Source organism: Cyphellophora attinorum (genome assembly GCF_001299255.1).
Source record: "Cyphellophora attinorum strain CBS 131958 chromosome Unknown Contig16, whole genome shotgun sequence".
NCBI lineage: Eukaryota > Fungi > Ascomycota > Eurotiomycetes > Chaetothyriales > Cyphellophoraceae > Cyphellophora > Cyphellophora attinorum.
In genome coordinates this window covers 140,408-155,636 of record NW_017253244.1, presented here as the reverse complement: position 1 = coordinate 155,636, position 15,229 = coordinate 140,408, and the positions used below count along the sequence as shown (strand labels likewise).

Sequence of the window (15,229 nt, the reverse complement as noted above, 5' to 3'; positions counted from 1 at the left end):
GGTGTTATCGTGTCCGAATGGTAAATGGTGGCAACGAGCCATTGTCGGCGCCGGGCGTCGACACGAGGCTTTCTCAATGATGTTGTCGTTCCGCCACATTGAGTGAACTCAAGGGACGGCTTGCAAGTGGAGAGTGACTGTATAGCTCTATTATTGTGGATAGCGATCAATGGCTCTGGCTCAAGTGACGAAGTTTGGCACCTAATGCAGCGCCCATCGGACAAAATCTTTAGGTGGAGTGTCAACCTTAATTCAACCCCAATTGTGCCTGATTGTGCCTTTGTTCTTGCAAAGCGCGACCATCGCATCTTTCATCGACAGAACTTCGTCCATCAACCTTTCCATCAAAAGTAATCGAAAATTTATCAGATCTTGCCATATCGTCAGAATTATCCGTGCGACAGATATGGCGGGCGGTCATGATGGGACCGAGGCCAACGGCACACCAGAGCCAGAAAAAGGCTATGCGACTTTAAACACTTTACGGTACGTTGAGATGGAGATGACTTTACCGAATCGCTAACGCGTGACCTCAGCATTGGCACCAGAGCAATGGTGGAAAAAGTGAGTGTTTTCCATTTCAATATTCCACTTGACTCAAACGGAGTGAAGACGTCTCTCCGCGACAAGTGCCAAGACTAACATACTGCGACAGAATGGCGAGCCTCGAAAAGCAGAAATTCTATCAATTAAACAAAGAAATGGTGCCATGACCTTCTATGTCCACTATGTCGAGTTCAACAAACGTCTCGACGAATGGGTCAACGCCGACCGAATCGACCTGGACCAGCAAGTGGAATGGCCGGCACCTGAAAAGCCCGAAAAGAAGAAAACGACAGTCACCACGAAGGTGCCCCCGTCAAAAGCAGCAGCCGCAATCCTCAACAAGAGTGGTCGGCCACGCTCAGAGTCCCGTGCTGGGACCGTGACACCTGATCTACTTGGTGCCAAAGCTGGCAATGACAGGAAACGACCTGCCCCGTCGAAAGCCGGGGGCAAAGAGAATAACGAGGATGGACTCACGCCTGAGCTCGACCCCGTGATCGGCAGTGCGGGCACGCCATTGCCCGAGCTCAGTCAAGAAGACACTGGCGATGTGGACATGCCCGACATCGAAGTGACCAAGAAGACCGAGAAAGAGCCCCAAATCCTAGAACCGGAAGAGGAGATCGAGAAACTCCGGACTGGCGGCTCGATGGTGCAGAACCATGCCCAACTACATTTAGTCCGCAACCTCGAAAAGATACAAATGGGCAAACACATCATCGAGATTGGTACTTCTCACCTTACCCACAAGAGTTCTCCGACGTCGACCTGGTCTACATTGACGAATTCTGCCTATCGTACTTCTCCTCCAAGAAATCCTTCGAACGCCACCGCTCAAAATGCGAACTCAGGCACCCGCCCGGAAACGAGATATACCGCGACGACTTCATCTCCTTCTTCGAGGTTGACGGCCGGCGCCAGCGCACATGGTGCCGGAACTTGTGCCTTCTCAGCAAGCTCTTCCTCGATCACAAAACCCTTTACTACGACGTCGATCCCTTCCTCTTCTACTGCATGGTCACCCGCGACGCCCACGGTTGCCACCTCATCGGCTACTTCAGCAAAGAGAAGGAATCAGCCGAGGGCTACAACGTCGCCTGCATCCTCACTCTTCCACAATACCAACGACAAGGTCTCGGCCGCCTGCTTATCGCTTTCAGCTACGAACTCTCGAAACGCGAAGGCAAACTCGGCTCCCCAGAAAAACCGCTCTCCGACCTTGGTCTCCTCGGGTACCGCCAATACTGGAAGGAAACCCTCATTGCCCTGCTCTCCGACCCATCCCGCTTGCCCCCACCCGGGTCCGCAACGCACACGCCCGCCTCCGAAGATGCCTTCTCCGCCCGTTTAGGCTCAACACCCTAACCTCCCAAGGCCCCGCGGGCCCGCATTCGACCTCGATCGCCGAGATCGCGAGTCTGACGGCAATGACGGAGAAGGACGTGCACGAGCAGCTAGAGGTGCTAAAGCTGTTGCGGTACAACAAGGGGAGCTGGATTATTGTCATGCGAGAGGAGTTGTTGGAGTGGCAGGAGAAGAGAAGGGAAAAGGAGAAGGCGAGAGGGGAGAGGAATAAGAGGTGGATTGACGCGAGCAAGTTGATGTGGAAGCCGCCTGTTTTCACGGCGAGTTCGAGGACGTGGAACTGGTAGATGGACAGAGATAGCGGGCCGGTTCCGTAGGCGGAGACCAGGGCTGCCTTTGTTTCATCAGAGGGACGATTTACATGATGCGATTACAGCGATGGCGTCTGGGGCTGAACGAGACAGCATGGCTTGGCACATTGCTATGGAGCGGAAACTATGAATGGATATATCGGAAGACAATCACGTTAGTTGCTTGCATTTTTCTACTTTACCAATGGAAATCGCGACCGATGAAATTTCTCTTGTGTCGATATCCATGTCTCGACACCAGACATCTCTCTGCAGCGCCGGATGACTGCCGGTAGACAGGCAGTGCTACGGCGGAGTCTACTGGCTCACTGCATAGTTCTTCTACCCCAAATGACTCCAAAAATTTTGTGAAAGTTCCCGCGAAGCATTCATTCGACGAAGTCAGTCTCTCGGTACTGCTCGACACGTATACAGGCACAGCGATGGGATGGAGGTAGCAGAACCGAAGATACTGGCAACGCTGCCCAGAAATCCGCAGGGGCCGACCGACATCAAATTCGGCAGTGTCTGGGGTTGGCGCAGCGGTGTGAAGAGAAAACGATATGAGGTCTGCGCTGCTGTGGATGGGAACTGCGTCAATATCTACGAGGTGAGTGCCATAGGACAAGGTCTGGGATGTGTTCTGATACAATCTATAGGCTCAAACTGGACAAGTTGTCTTTTCGCATGTCGTCCCACCTACCACTCAATTCGTCGGCCCACCATGTTCGTTGCGATGGAAAAGCGCCGGCGTTGTGCACCGTCAAACATGCTATGTGACCGAAGGCACACGACCCACCCTACATATGGTCATCGCAAAAGACAAGGACGTCGGAAAGCCTGTATCAGTGGGGCTTGAGTCCTCAGCCAGTCCGGTCGCGCACCTTGACATTCAGAAGTCGGACGCCTCAACGACTATCATAGTCGTGCAGCACGATGGCACCGTGACAACATTGTCGGATGACCTTCGGACTGTTGCGACGGGAGAAGTGAAGTTGCAGCCCTCGGAACCAATGGAGATCATGGCCGCTAGCGTGGTCAGTGCAAAACATGCTCAAAAGACGATACTCAGCGCGAGGTCCGACCTGCTGAGCAGTATAGAAAGCGACACTGCGATTCTCATCACCCTGAGCGAATCACCGGATGCATCTACACTGTCCAAGAATGTGACATATTGCGCCTGGACAATACACCTTGGTCGGAAGGGGCAGTTGCAGGGCAAACTCGATGTCCAGCAATTATTCGAGCACAACTTGAGCAGAATCTCTCCCTCCCTGGACGCTCGGGACTCGGTCGTACTCGCCGTCAAATTCAGCAGCAGAGAAACATCGCTCGACATCCGACTTTCTTCTGGCTTTCTACGGTTCGACTTGCAGACAGCCTCCCCTCGTCCGATCTCGAACGCGAAACGCATTCTAGATGACTCCTCGGACACCATACCCCTATCTCGATCGCATGTACTAGCTGTGTACCCTGATTCGCTTCGTCTAGTCGATGTCAACTATTCCGCGCTTCAAAGCAGTGTGGCCACGTCAGCGAAGCGAAGGGCTGATGGCTCTGTTGCTGCCAGAAAGGTAGAGCTCATCTGCTACTCGGCTGGCATTGGTCGGGTTCTAGCGCGCGATGCGCAGCGATTGCTCGCAGTAGACATCACCACCAGTCAGGGCAAACAGCATCATCTTCCGACATCTACACTAGCGCAAAATATTGGACGAGGATCTACAAAAGCGGATAGCGGCTCCAACCAGCTTACTGTTATTGAAGCCACTGTTGGAGGTGCACCGCCGTCAGTACCTCTGCCCGTGGGTTGGGAGAAGAATCTGGATGGCTTGATAAAGGATAAGAAGGTTTCCGACTTCGAAGATATTGTGATACGAAGCTTCAATCTTGAGACACCCTCGGGGATACAGGCGTCAGCACTTCTACCACGCGAAGTCCTCCATTTTGTGCTGGACCGGATTTTCGAGTACCACCCACCTGGCGTCGCTGGAGATCTGCCTTCTTTGAGTTTACGATTCGTTCCGCAGCGCCTCTTGCGAATACTAAGTGCGCAGGCATCGTTCCGACTGTCGACATTGCAACGTGTGTTTAGGGAACATCAGAAAAGCATCCGGGATGTTGCATATACCGCCATCATTGATGCTTTATCCGAAGCTGATCCTTCCCTGGGAATGGTAGAGACCTATGCAAGGTACGTGGAGACACCCGACGCCGTGGAGAGAGCCTACATCCTCCGCTATCTGTTGCGACGAGTACTGGACGAAAGGTCGGATGCGGACCAAACGGGTCTCATAACTGCCGCGCCTGCTGAAGATATGGAGATCGAGCAGCAGCAACTCGAAGGCAATCGCAGTGGCACGACACCAGTGCTAGCGACCTTGGAAGCGGCTGTGATCGCATCGATCGAGCGCTTCGGGAGTTTGCGACAGTCAATGATTTCTTCAAATCTCAAGACTTGCTTCACAAAGACAGACATCTTCAGTCTGGTCCAGCTGTTGAGACAGCAATTGTTCAAAGCCGGTTACACAGGGTTCACGGCTCCGGACTCGGCCGCTTCGCCCGAGCCATTGTTCGTCTCCCTACCATCCGCGGTAAAGATACTCTCTGGCTGTATTGATGCTTGTGGCCCCCTAGATCTGATCGGCGGTGATGAAGAGGACGATCTGGAGAGCATCATTCCCGACCTATTGTCCGAGATGACGCTCGCTACCCGGTACATCGAAGAGTCAGCAGACTTGCAGGGCATTCTCCGAGAGACGCTCCGCTATGCAGAGTCTCAAGAGATGGCAACATCGGAGCGCAAGGCGATCACAGACAAGTCCGAGAACTCGCGGCGAAGGGGAGAGATTGTGACTCTGTATGCACAGAGAACGGAAGATGAGGATATCAATGGTATGCCCAGTGCCTTGCCATTAAGTCTGCGGGTCGAGGACGCCATCAAGCCGACCCGAGTGCGCAAGGGAGGAGGGCAGCTGAGGGAGCGAAGTCAGCGGGAGATTCTCATGTTGCAGCATCGGCAGAAGGGGCCATATAGCTTTGAGCGGTTGGTTTTGTAGATATGCTGGCCTTGACCGAGAGATGATGTCTGATGGTCAGAATGCTGTCGATATCTCTGTTGGGCCACTCTGTCCGCGAGGCCGGCCTCGAGACGTGACTTCATGCCATCCCCTACACCTGGGGGAGCCTCTATAGATTCGTCAACCGGCTTCGAATGAAACCTGAACGTGGAATCCTTAGCCACGTTTGTAAGATGACCTTCCTCCCTACCTCGCAAGTTACAGCGGCAGCGATGCTACTCGAGACGACGGTTCGAGACGCACGTCCGGATGGTTCATCTCGCCTACTTATCTGGTTAAGCCATAGTCCATAGTGCCAGTACTAGAGACATTGAAAATGGCTTAGCGTGTTTTCTTTGAGCGGATGTTGGAGACGCGAGTCGAAGTGGCCCCCTGCTCGGATGGCATTCAAGTTGGGCAGACACTCACTACGTAGCAAAGGTCATAAGCAACGACACAGTCCCGAGGAGCATACGTTCTCACAGACATTCCTCTGTAGCACACCGCAACCCATTCGAAACACACATACACCAGTCAACTCCTGAACGCCTCGTGCGTACCGTCACCCACCCGCAAGCGATCCCTGCAGCGTCACGTCTCAGCCTCCTCCAGGGCTCCCCACCTGAAACCTCCACTACATTCCTCGAGCTGTTCATCGATGCGGGAGGCACAATCTCGATACAAGCGAGCATAGAGTCCACAACATCAGCATCGGCGCACGGTCACCGTGTCGGCCTCGCCAGCCGCAAAATATACATACCCCGTCCTCCACCATCATGGCTTTCCCGAATGGCACCGGGTATGCCGACTCGGACGCTGACGACGAGTATGAAAGGAGTGTCATGACCTCGCCTACTGCGCTTCAAACCGATTCAGAGGGCTCCTCCGGGCATTCATCCAGCGAGCATACGCCTACGACATTTGACACACCGGGCGACGACCGCGGCCTGCCCAGGACTATAATAACAGAATGGACGCCGGACGAGTGCGCCCAGTTCGTGGCGTCGTTGAATCTGCGGCAGTACTGCGATGCCTTCATAGGTTCGTTGGAAGGTAGACCGATTTTAGGGCAATGCTGACCAAGAGACAGAACATGGCATTGTCGGAGAAGCGCTTATAGCATTGAAACACGATGAACTGAAAGAGATGGGCATTACGAGCGTCGGCCACCGCCTGACCATTCTCAAGCAAGTATACGAAGTTAAGGTGGAACAGGATATTCCTGTCGAGGCCGACGACTATGTGCCGTTATGTGAGTCGAGCGCCACTCCCGGTCGACGATCCAGTACTGACCCATCAACAGCAGCGGAGCAGAACCCTCGTTTCGAGATGGCCACCAAAGAAGACATTGCCCGCATAGCACGGTCGATAATAAAACTCCGCGACGAACGAATAGCGCAAACAGAAGCCCAACTCACACGACTCGCTGATGACTACCGAAAGTTACGACAAGAAATGCTACCTTTATTCAAACAAGCCAAAGAGCGCTCAGATCCTCTACCTTACGCCCCCTCAATACAGCAATCAGCCGCCAGCCCCGACATCATTCATCCGCCAGAGCTCTCACCTCCAACAACATCATCCTCACAGCCAGAGCTCAAATCAAGTCTGACCAGGACCTTCTCTAAGAAACTAGGCCTCGTGGGCTCGACGCCCAAAGGCCACTCGCCAACCCACCTCCCCAACACCATCCATGAAAAAGAGTCCAGCGGCCTCAACCCATCCGCCGCCGCAACCGCCGCCTCGAACCAACTCACAGCGGGTATGTCCGGCGGCAGGGACTACGCACAGCCCTCGCCAGGTCTGGTCCCTTCGCCCACATCACCCATGCCCTACCAACCCCTTGCACCCCGCTCATACCGAGACCGCGAGTACTCCAACAACGACTCGTACACTACACCGACCTACGAACCTCCTTCTTCCGCCAAATCCGCCAACAGCGGCGGCAAAGCCACTCCCGGCTACAAAGGAGGCGACCTCGGCCTCCCGCCCTCGCGCGACCAAACCGCCTCCGCCCCGCCAGGCGCCCAATCAAGCACCAACTCCACCATGTCTACTGCCACAACAGCAGTGGAAAGGTCGTCATCCACCACTACAGCACCTTCCGGGTCAAGTTCGGAAGCGCCGCAAATCGAAATCTTCAAGTCTTTCAAAGTGACCCTCGAGGACCCGTGCTGGAAAGTCCTGCCCGCGGCACTGCACAAATATAACATTCATGCCGACTGGCGGCAGTACGCGCTGTATATTGTGTATGGCGACCAGGAAAGGTCGGTGGGGCTGGAGGAGAAGCCGTTGGCGCTGTTTAAGGAGCTGGATCGGGAGGGGAAGAAGCCGATGTTTATGTTAAGAAAGTTGGGAAATCCGTTGACGGCAAGTAGTGCGACGGCAGGGATACCTGCGGTTGGTGGTGCGGTTGGGGCAGGGTCGAGTAGTGCTGGGCTGGAAAGGGAGAAGAGTGCTGTGGGGAGGGGTCCGGACAGTGGTGGGCGATTACCGCCTGCTAGCGGAGGTGGGATCGGTGGTATGGGGACGGGGCTCGCAAGTAGTGCGGCGAGTGTGAGGACTATGGGGTTGGGTACGAGAGATCCGCCTGGTGGTGTTATATGAAGCCCTCTACAGAACAGAGGCGCTTCAGCCACTCGGGTTTCTGGCATGGTGGCATGTCCTTATCATGTCTGATATAGGAGTGGTGGTCGTTTCTCTTCGATTTTAGCGATTCGTCATTTTACGTTGGAATGGAGCATATGTCTTTACTTCAGTTGAGCCAGGCTTTTGAGCGCTCATCTTCCGAAGAAATACACAGCGCTTATGCGCTCTGGAGTAGAGGCTCAATCGAGCTGCAGTAAACGAGCATAAGGCAATTCGGTCGCCTGGAAAGCGGAGCGAACTGGGATGCTTAGGTGCGATTCTCACTTCACGTACAACTTCTCAAATTCTTCCACTACTGATTACTTATGAACAATCTTACGTGGTCGCTGTCATGTGCTTGTGACGTGCATACGCGACGTTAAGCACGACTTCCGCCAACGATGCGCAACAATCACTGTCTGTAAGGATCTCGCGGTCGCTTCCTGGTCCACGCACCCTATCCACCAGGGAAGGTCCTCTAATCCAGGTCGTCATAGTCTGTGCTATTCACAGCTTCTTATCAACGATCACCAAGCAGTGTCCGTCCGTGCTGACTCGAGCCATGATGATGTTCAGCTACACAGATTCGGACTCCTATCTGACGACGAGGTAGGTACCGAAACTCTGTTGCTGCCCAGGCTCGCCAAATGAGGGGTCTTGCGAGGTCAACTCATGCTTTCGTGACGACTCGACTTAGGCGAGTAAGGGGCTCGAAGGCATAGGTCCAGAAGACGCTTATCGGATCACGCACCCCTCCTAAGGCTATGGTATACAGTGAGACAGGTATACACTACTTATACTGAGGCTGGTCTTGGTCATTGGCGAGGTACCTAGGTAGGCCTGTGCATCCAGTACAAAGTGTCGCATTCGGACTCGAAGTCCATAAAGACGGTGCCCGTCCATCGAACACGATCCTCAAAGGTACTGAAGCTCGAGAAGAAGAGCGACTATACTGTAGATCCCCACGACGGAGTGATTGAGGCTCCTCTTTCATACTCCCATCTGCTCAAGAACCTTTTCACGACGCCGCGAAACACCTTTGATCCCAGCAGATAAAGCACCGTCCACCAGCCAGCCAGCTCTGCTCATTACCGATTGGTACACGCCGTAGCCAGCAGCAAGCTTGATCGAAGGACCACCAGACCGGTCCAAGCACCACACCTCTAAACGTTACGGCTACAAAAGTATACCCAGGTGACCATCTCAAAGGAACTATATCTTCTATAGATCAAAGGTCCGCGTCTTTGACATCCGCTCCACCATGTCCACAACCGAGAAACCAGCAATCCTCCTCGTCCCCGGCGCCTGGCACCCACCCACCGCCTTCGCCCCCCTCACCAAATACCTCGAATCCAACGGCTACCCAGTCGTGCCGCTCCCGCTGGCCACCGTCGGCGCCCCAGACCCACTCCCCAACTACGACCAAGACGTCTCCCTAATCCGCGAAGCCATCCTCAAGCACGGCCCCAGCGTTGTTGTCCTAACGCATTCCTACGGCGGCCTCCCCGGCGCTTCCGCCTGCAAGGGCCTCCCCGACGGCGCCGTCTCCCATTTCATCTTCTGCTGTTCTTTCGCGCTGCCCGTGGGCGTCAGCCTCATGGACGCTCTCCAGAACAAGCCCCTCCCCTGGTTCGACGTTTCCGACGATGGTCTTACAGTCAACGCGATGCAAAACGAGGAGATTTTCTATAACGATATTCATGATAAGGAGACGCTGGCGGAGTTGGTGGGAAGTCTGAAGCCGCATAGCTATAAGGCGTTTGCGAGCAAGAATACGTATGCGGTGTATGAGGATGTGAAGTGTACGTATGTGGTGTGTGACGAGGATAAGGCGATTCCAGTGGGGGCGCAGTGGGGAATGGTGGAGGGGGCGCGGAAGGCGGTGGCGGAGAAGGAGGGGGCGAAGGGGGGGATGGAGGCGGTGACGTTGGAGGGGGCGAGTCATACGCCGTTTGTGAGTCGGACGGAGGAGTTGGGTGTGATTGTGAGGCGTTGTGCTGGGGAGGCGATTTGATGGGGTTGGCTGGGAGTGCGAGAGGGGCCTTGGGGGGATGACTGTCCTGAGGGTTGCCGAACTTGTCGAAGATTTGACGTACGAGTGGTAGAGGTACATTGGGCTTTTTCAAAACGCTGAAGCCCGCTTAGGGTATATTTGGCCGTGGCCACCGCACGACTGTAGCCGTTTCGCCGCCTAGCTAAGAATGCTTTTGCCCATCCATCATGAAACTCCAGAGAAATGCCGCGGAATCCTCCTCGTGCCCTTTCGACAATTTGTGCCCTTTTTACGTTTCATCTTCGAACTTGACAACGTCCTTGATCTTCTCCCTCACGTATGCCATGCCCTCGTCTATCGGGCCATGAGGCAGCCGGACGTCCGGAAGTCCTCCCTCTCCTCCAGTCCATTCCTTGCTGACAACAATAGCACCCTGTCCAGGAATCGCGGCGCCCGCGCCTGCCTGACTTGCAGTAGGTGTAGATGATCCATTTGCCTGTGCGACACCATTCGATGACCCAGTCGCGGAACCCTGTGAATGATACGGCGCGTCCGGGCTGACCCCGACCCGGCGATAGACCTCTTTCATCAGCTCAGGCATCGTATTACACGTCCCGTTCCGCATTAGTTCTTGAGCCAGAGCGCGGACGCGGTCGGTCCAGCCTGAACGAGCGAGGCCGTCCGCCATGGTGTTGGAGAGTTCGGGTATGGCATTTTGGGCGCGTAGGGCGTTGACTAGTGCCGCGGCCGATTCGCCGGGAAGTTCTTGTGCGTCCTCGGATATGGGGTGAGGAAGGTAGATGCCGTGGTCGCTGGGCTGGGAGGGTTGTGCCATGGTTGAGGTCGTGGTGTAGGTTGTCTTCCGAGGGAGCAGTTTTATTAGACTGAGGCTGGGAGGATGACCGCTATGGTATGTCAGGTCGGGAGAAAACAAGTACAGAGTGCACCGCGATGAATGCGAAGCATGTCGTTTGTGTACTTAAGTTCCTGGGTGGGAGAGTGCTTAAAGTCGGCCGTACCTGCATGTGCATGCGACTGAATTTATGCGGGGAAGTTGTCACCGCGAGTCAGGTGAAGACAGCCCCCCCGGTGGAATCCGAGTCACAGGGTCTCCATCCTGTCGCCGACCTTCGCGACGGACAGAGGGTTCTATAATGCTTTGCCAGCTGTGGACGACCTGAGATTCGGAGACCCTGTTCCTGTAACGGAATCGAGCAACCACGGCGATTCCGACCTCACTCCACGGATTTGTCCGCAGGCGGAGTATGCCTGGAAGAAAGTCCAGCAAGACCTTTTGAATTATGTGTATGTCGTAGTTCACCCCGACTGAGAGTTCGACGGGATCAAGCCGAGAAATTGGTAGTACGACTAGAACCCTTATCACCAGTATTCACGGCACGAATCCGAGACTGAGGACTGACTCTTTCTCGACATTCATGTGCCCTGCGGTGTCTTCCAGCCTTCAGACGAGAGATTTTATACTGAGAAGGAAGCTTGCCCTTTCGGGCCTCTCCATGATGACTTCTTAAGCACAGACCAGCCATAGGAATGAGAAGCGGGTGCGGCATGAGGATTTCTACAGCGCCCCACCTTGCTCAGGCTAGGTTTCTCGATACAATGATCCCAATGTTTTGCCGCTCAGATGAGGCTCATCTCAAACGAACGACTTGAACAGCGGAACGTTGATAGTGTTTGGGTTTGCGGGGAGGCGGAGTGAAGGTTCTCTGTCGACCTGGGCGGTCCTGCCGGATCCATTCTCAGCGTCACAAATAACACTGGTTGCTGCGGTGACTCCTGCTCGTCACAACCACCACCTCAGACGCTTCGTCGATGGGGTCAACGTTGCCTTGCCTACAGATCAATACAGCACGCTTTCCTGTGTGGTGGTGTCAACACGCACGCGTCGGTTTCGTGCCTCCTTAAGGCTCGGTAGTGTCAGCTAAATCAAAGTCTCCTCATCACAGTGGACACCTCGAGCACTCCTCAACGACACTGGCGCAACTTGATATATTGTCCGGCACCCTTAATGCCCATTTCAAGGACGTTTCATACGATTTCTGGACACTCTGTAAACATCCCGGCCTAGAAAGCTCGCGTGAGCGTCATGTACGTGACTTTAGGATTCAGCCGTCTCGAAGCGGCTAAAAGACTTGCTGCCCAGCGAAGGTCGAGACGCGTTTCCAGGCGCGAATAGCTACGCGCCAGCACTCGATAGGTTCGTCTGGCCATTGCTGTTGATCCCACATCGACTATCACTCGTGCTGTCACTCGCTGGATTAGAGCAGACATGCTTGGGGCTGAGAACTCTAAAGTTCTCTGTTCGCGGAGGAAGGAGAGAATGAGGCAGAAGTAAGGTCCGTTGAGAACAAAGAAATGGCAAACAGGTAGGAATATAGTAGGAGTTCAGGTGTCCGAGAGATCTTCTCTTCTAACGTTCCCTCAGACCACTCAATCATACGAACTTCAATCGCATCTTTACTGGCGACCACGATGCGATCTGTCAACAAGGAAGCAACATCCCCAGCAAATTCTGGTTGCCAGTACTAAAGAGCACAATCATCCGTTGAGCCAGGTCCTTCTCTGCTGTGGACACGACTTAGGATTCCACATCAAAACTCCTGCTCGTGTGGCGAAGCTGCCAATTTGGTTCAATCTGCTCAGCAGCTGTCTTTCCATTGTCAGGTTGCGCAGGAGCTGGACACCCCCTCGTTTTCTCAACTTGTGATACAACGAGCGCTCGGTCCTTCAACCTGGAGTCCACGACTTCGCTGTCCGCCCCCGTGGCCAACAAGTACTGAGGCTCTTGCTGAACCACGGGTGTCCTTGGGCGGCAGTCTTCTGATTTCACATATCTATCTATCTGATCAGCCTGATAGTCCTCAGATGGCGCTACATAGCTGTCGCATTGTATGGCTTCTCTTCATCGTCTGCGGTTCAGCCCCTTTCGCCATGGGGCAAATCGATTGGGGTAGCATCATAGTTGGCTCCATTATCAACCAATCGATTAGTGTAATGATGATGTTCGTGCATCCTGGTTCACTCTGGAAAAGAAACGGCGAACCCAGCTATAAGACGCAGGTCTTTGTTCTCGCAGGCGTCCAGGGGGATGCCGCCGGAGCTGGGAATACAACCGGCGGCTACGCACCTGACGTCGAAGTCTACGACATGTACGGCTATAAACCTGCTGAACGCCAAAAGGGAAAGATGATCAAGGATGGCGAGTTCTACGAGTACAACCTGCCAAACTGGTCCGGTGATGAAGAGCATGGGCCTTCGACTCGGCCGCCGGAGTACATTTCTCTCTTCGCATGTACGCCACCCTTGACTGTTACCGTCATGTACTATGCCTAACGTGCGCAGACACCAAAGATCCTATCTGTATCAGTCTTATCGCCGTGAAGCCTCCTGATCCTGACGGCCCAGAGTATTATATAACCGGCGACATTATGCATCAGTGTGGTTGGGACACTTACTGGCCCCAGACCAAAGTGTACGTGGGAAAGAAGGCTCTCCCGGTTCCTCCACATTGTTTCTGGATGGGCGGCGATTTTCTAGATTTGAGGTTTCCCAACAAGGTGCAGATTCATCTACCGTCATTTTCAGGAGAGTAAGTGTTTGAAGAGTGCCTAGGTGCTCAAGCTTTGTCCCGTGTCCAAGCATTCCTTCAGGGAATCCTAGCGCCAGGGACCACTCTGATGCTCAAATTTGTTAAAATTGATCGCTAATATGAGCAGTCTAAAAGATAACACCACTATTGAAGCCTACAACAAGGATATCAAGACGCTTTGCAATTCGGAGCCACGCATGTACAGGTATTGGGGAAATGGGCACGATACTAAAGCCCTAGTATTCGAACGGTATGTTCGAAGTACTTCAATGAATTCTTGCACTCTGCTGACAAAAATCCAGTAAGTCGCGACTTAATGCCCAGAGTCAGTCAGACTATCCCCTCCGCAGCACCACAAGGTATATGTGACATTGTACGGTCTGGACCGACCAGTCGGCTTTGCATTACCATGTCGCTACAGATCATATCCCAACTCGTTCCGCTAAATTTGTGCTAACTGTAACGGCAGCTCCGTTAACGTTCCCAAACGCAAGTGGAGACAAGCTGCCAACATGGGATGATCCTGACTCCCTTTTCAGTGCCAGCAAGTGGAGGTGGGCAACCACAGAGACACACGAGCGTGGTTATATTTGGGACCGTAAGACTGACCGGTGGGACTTGCAGTTCCCCGTAAGCTTGCAGGAGCCCCTCTTTCAACAAACTCGGGAGAAATCCCCCTTGGACGCCAAATATCTGGTGGAACTCGACGATAATCCGGACCCAAAGCTTCTCAGGCCCTGGGACTTCATGACGGAGGAGCAGAAAGAGTCGAAACCGTGGAAACGCCAAGCAAGTGCACAACCTCGAGACCGCTCCCGACGAGACACCTTAGGATATTTCTCCAGCCGCTGGACCCATACGAAAAGTTCAGACCTGCGGTACCGTGCCGATCATGTTTGTCAGCAGAACAACTTGGTTGGTCCCGACATTGCAAATTCCTACGAGCGAAAGTACTGTCGTCTCAGCGATCAGAGAGTGTTCCCGTACTGCGAGGCAGATGAGGACATTGAGTGCTTCGATTTTGAGGCAGGCGCGGTACGTGTCAGAACATCACGCATCTTGGGCTCTATCGCAGACACGGATTCGCCTACTCCTCGAAAAAGGATCGACGCAGAATGGTAGCAAGTCCGGCCCAACAGAGCATCAACATCTATGCCGCTCAGTCAATGTCAACGAATCAACAAACCCCATCACGAACCTCCAGCTTTCTACAATGCTTCAACGGCTTTATATAGCATTCGACCAGCAGCTACGGGCGGAAGATGCAACGGTCAGTGGCTGGTCGGTGCCAGTGGCGAGACAGTCAACATCCATACCGCCTTAACTAATGTCAACGAAACAACGAAATCTGTCACCAGTCTTCAGCTTTTAGCAAATGTTGCACCGCTTTGTACAATATTGGACCGGCACTTATTGGTGCGAGTCGAACCGCTTAGTGGCTTGTCAGCACCAGCGGCATGACAGTCGACAATACTCAACTTACTGGGCGGCAAGACAGTCAACATTACTCAACTATGTGTGTACATTTGATGCCTTACTCTTCAAGGATTGTGAGGCCGGGGACTCGATGGAGAAAGAGGTGGTGAGTAGGGGACAAGCACTTATGAACCCGGTCGCTTGAAGTACTTAAGTAGCACTCGTCACAAATTCACTTCTCGCTCATATCATCTTCCAACTTTCCTCGCAAATAGCGTCGCTCATGCCTCTTTCCTACGACAGCTTGCGCTTCAACGAGTTTCCAACT

The 15,229-nt window shown here is 53.7% G+C and overlaps 6 protein-coding genes across 6 annotated transcripts; 5 read left to right on the top strand and 1 right to left on the bottom strand.

Annotated features, from left to right (window-relative positions):
- Positions 1–406: 406 nt before the first annotated feature.
- Positions 407–2,198, top strand: AB675_4503 (Histone acetyltransferase ESA1; the record flags this gene model as incomplete). The annotated part of the gene is made up of 5 exons (XM_018144645.1): positions 407–486; positions 537–564; positions 656–1,274; positions 1,298–1,891; positions 1,921–2,198. The coding sequence occupies 5 exons, from the start codon at positions 407–409 to the stop codon at positions 2,196–2,198; spliced, it is 1,599 nt and encodes a 532-aa protein (XP_017999167.1).
- A 451-nt stretch (positions 2,199–2,649) lies between these two features.
- On the top strand, positions 2,650–5,257 carry AB675_4502 (uncharacterized protein; the record flags this gene model as incomplete). The annotated part of the gene is made up of 2 exons (XM_018144644.1): positions 2,650–2,811; positions 2,861–5,257. The coding sequence occupies 2 exons, from the start codon at positions 2,650–2,652 to the stop codon at positions 5,255–5,257; spliced, it is 2,559 nt and encodes an 852-aa protein (XP_017998986.1).
- A 776-nt stretch (positions 5,258–6,033) lies between these two features.
- Positions 6,034–7,864, top strand: AB675_4501 (Protein STE50; the record flags this gene model as incomplete). The annotated part of the gene is made up of 3 exons (XM_018144643.1): positions 6,034–6,298; positions 6,348–6,509; positions 6,561–7,864. 3 exons carry the CDS (start codon positions 6,034–6,036, stop codon positions 7,862–7,864), a joined length of 1,731 nt encoding a protein of 576 aa, XP_017999096.1.
- Positions 7,865–9,146: 1,282 nt separating this feature from the next.
- AB675_4500 (uncharacterized protein) lies at positions 9,147–9,899 on the top strand (the record flags this gene model as incomplete). The annotated part of the gene is made up of 1 exon (XM_018144642.1): positions 9,147–9,899. One exon carries the CDS (start codon positions 9,147–9,149, stop codon positions 9,897–9,899), a length of 753 nt encoding a protein of 250 aa, XP_017998914.1.
- Positions 9,900–10,167: 268 nt separating this feature from the next.
- On the bottom strand, positions 10,168–10,713 carry AB675_4499 (uncharacterized protein; the record flags this gene model as incomplete). Its single annotated transcript, XM_018144639.1, has 1 exon — positions 10,168–10,713. One exon carries the CDS (start codon positions 10,711–10,713, stop codon positions 10,168–10,170), a length of 546 nt encoding a protein of 181 aa, XP_017998972.1.
- A 2,114-nt stretch (positions 10,714–12,827) lies between these two features.
- AB675_4498 (uncharacterized protein) lies at positions 12,828–14,607 on the top strand (the record flags this gene model as incomplete). Its single annotated transcript, XM_018144638.1, has 5 exons — positions 12,828–13,188; positions 13,239–13,485; positions 13,613–13,735; positions 13,810–13,844; positions 13,955–14,607. The coding sequence occupies 5 exons, from the start codon at positions 12,828–12,830 to the stop codon at positions 14,605–14,607; spliced, it is 1,419 nt and encodes a 472-aa protein (XP_017998936.1).
- Positions 14,608–15,229: the final 622 nt, after the last annotated feature.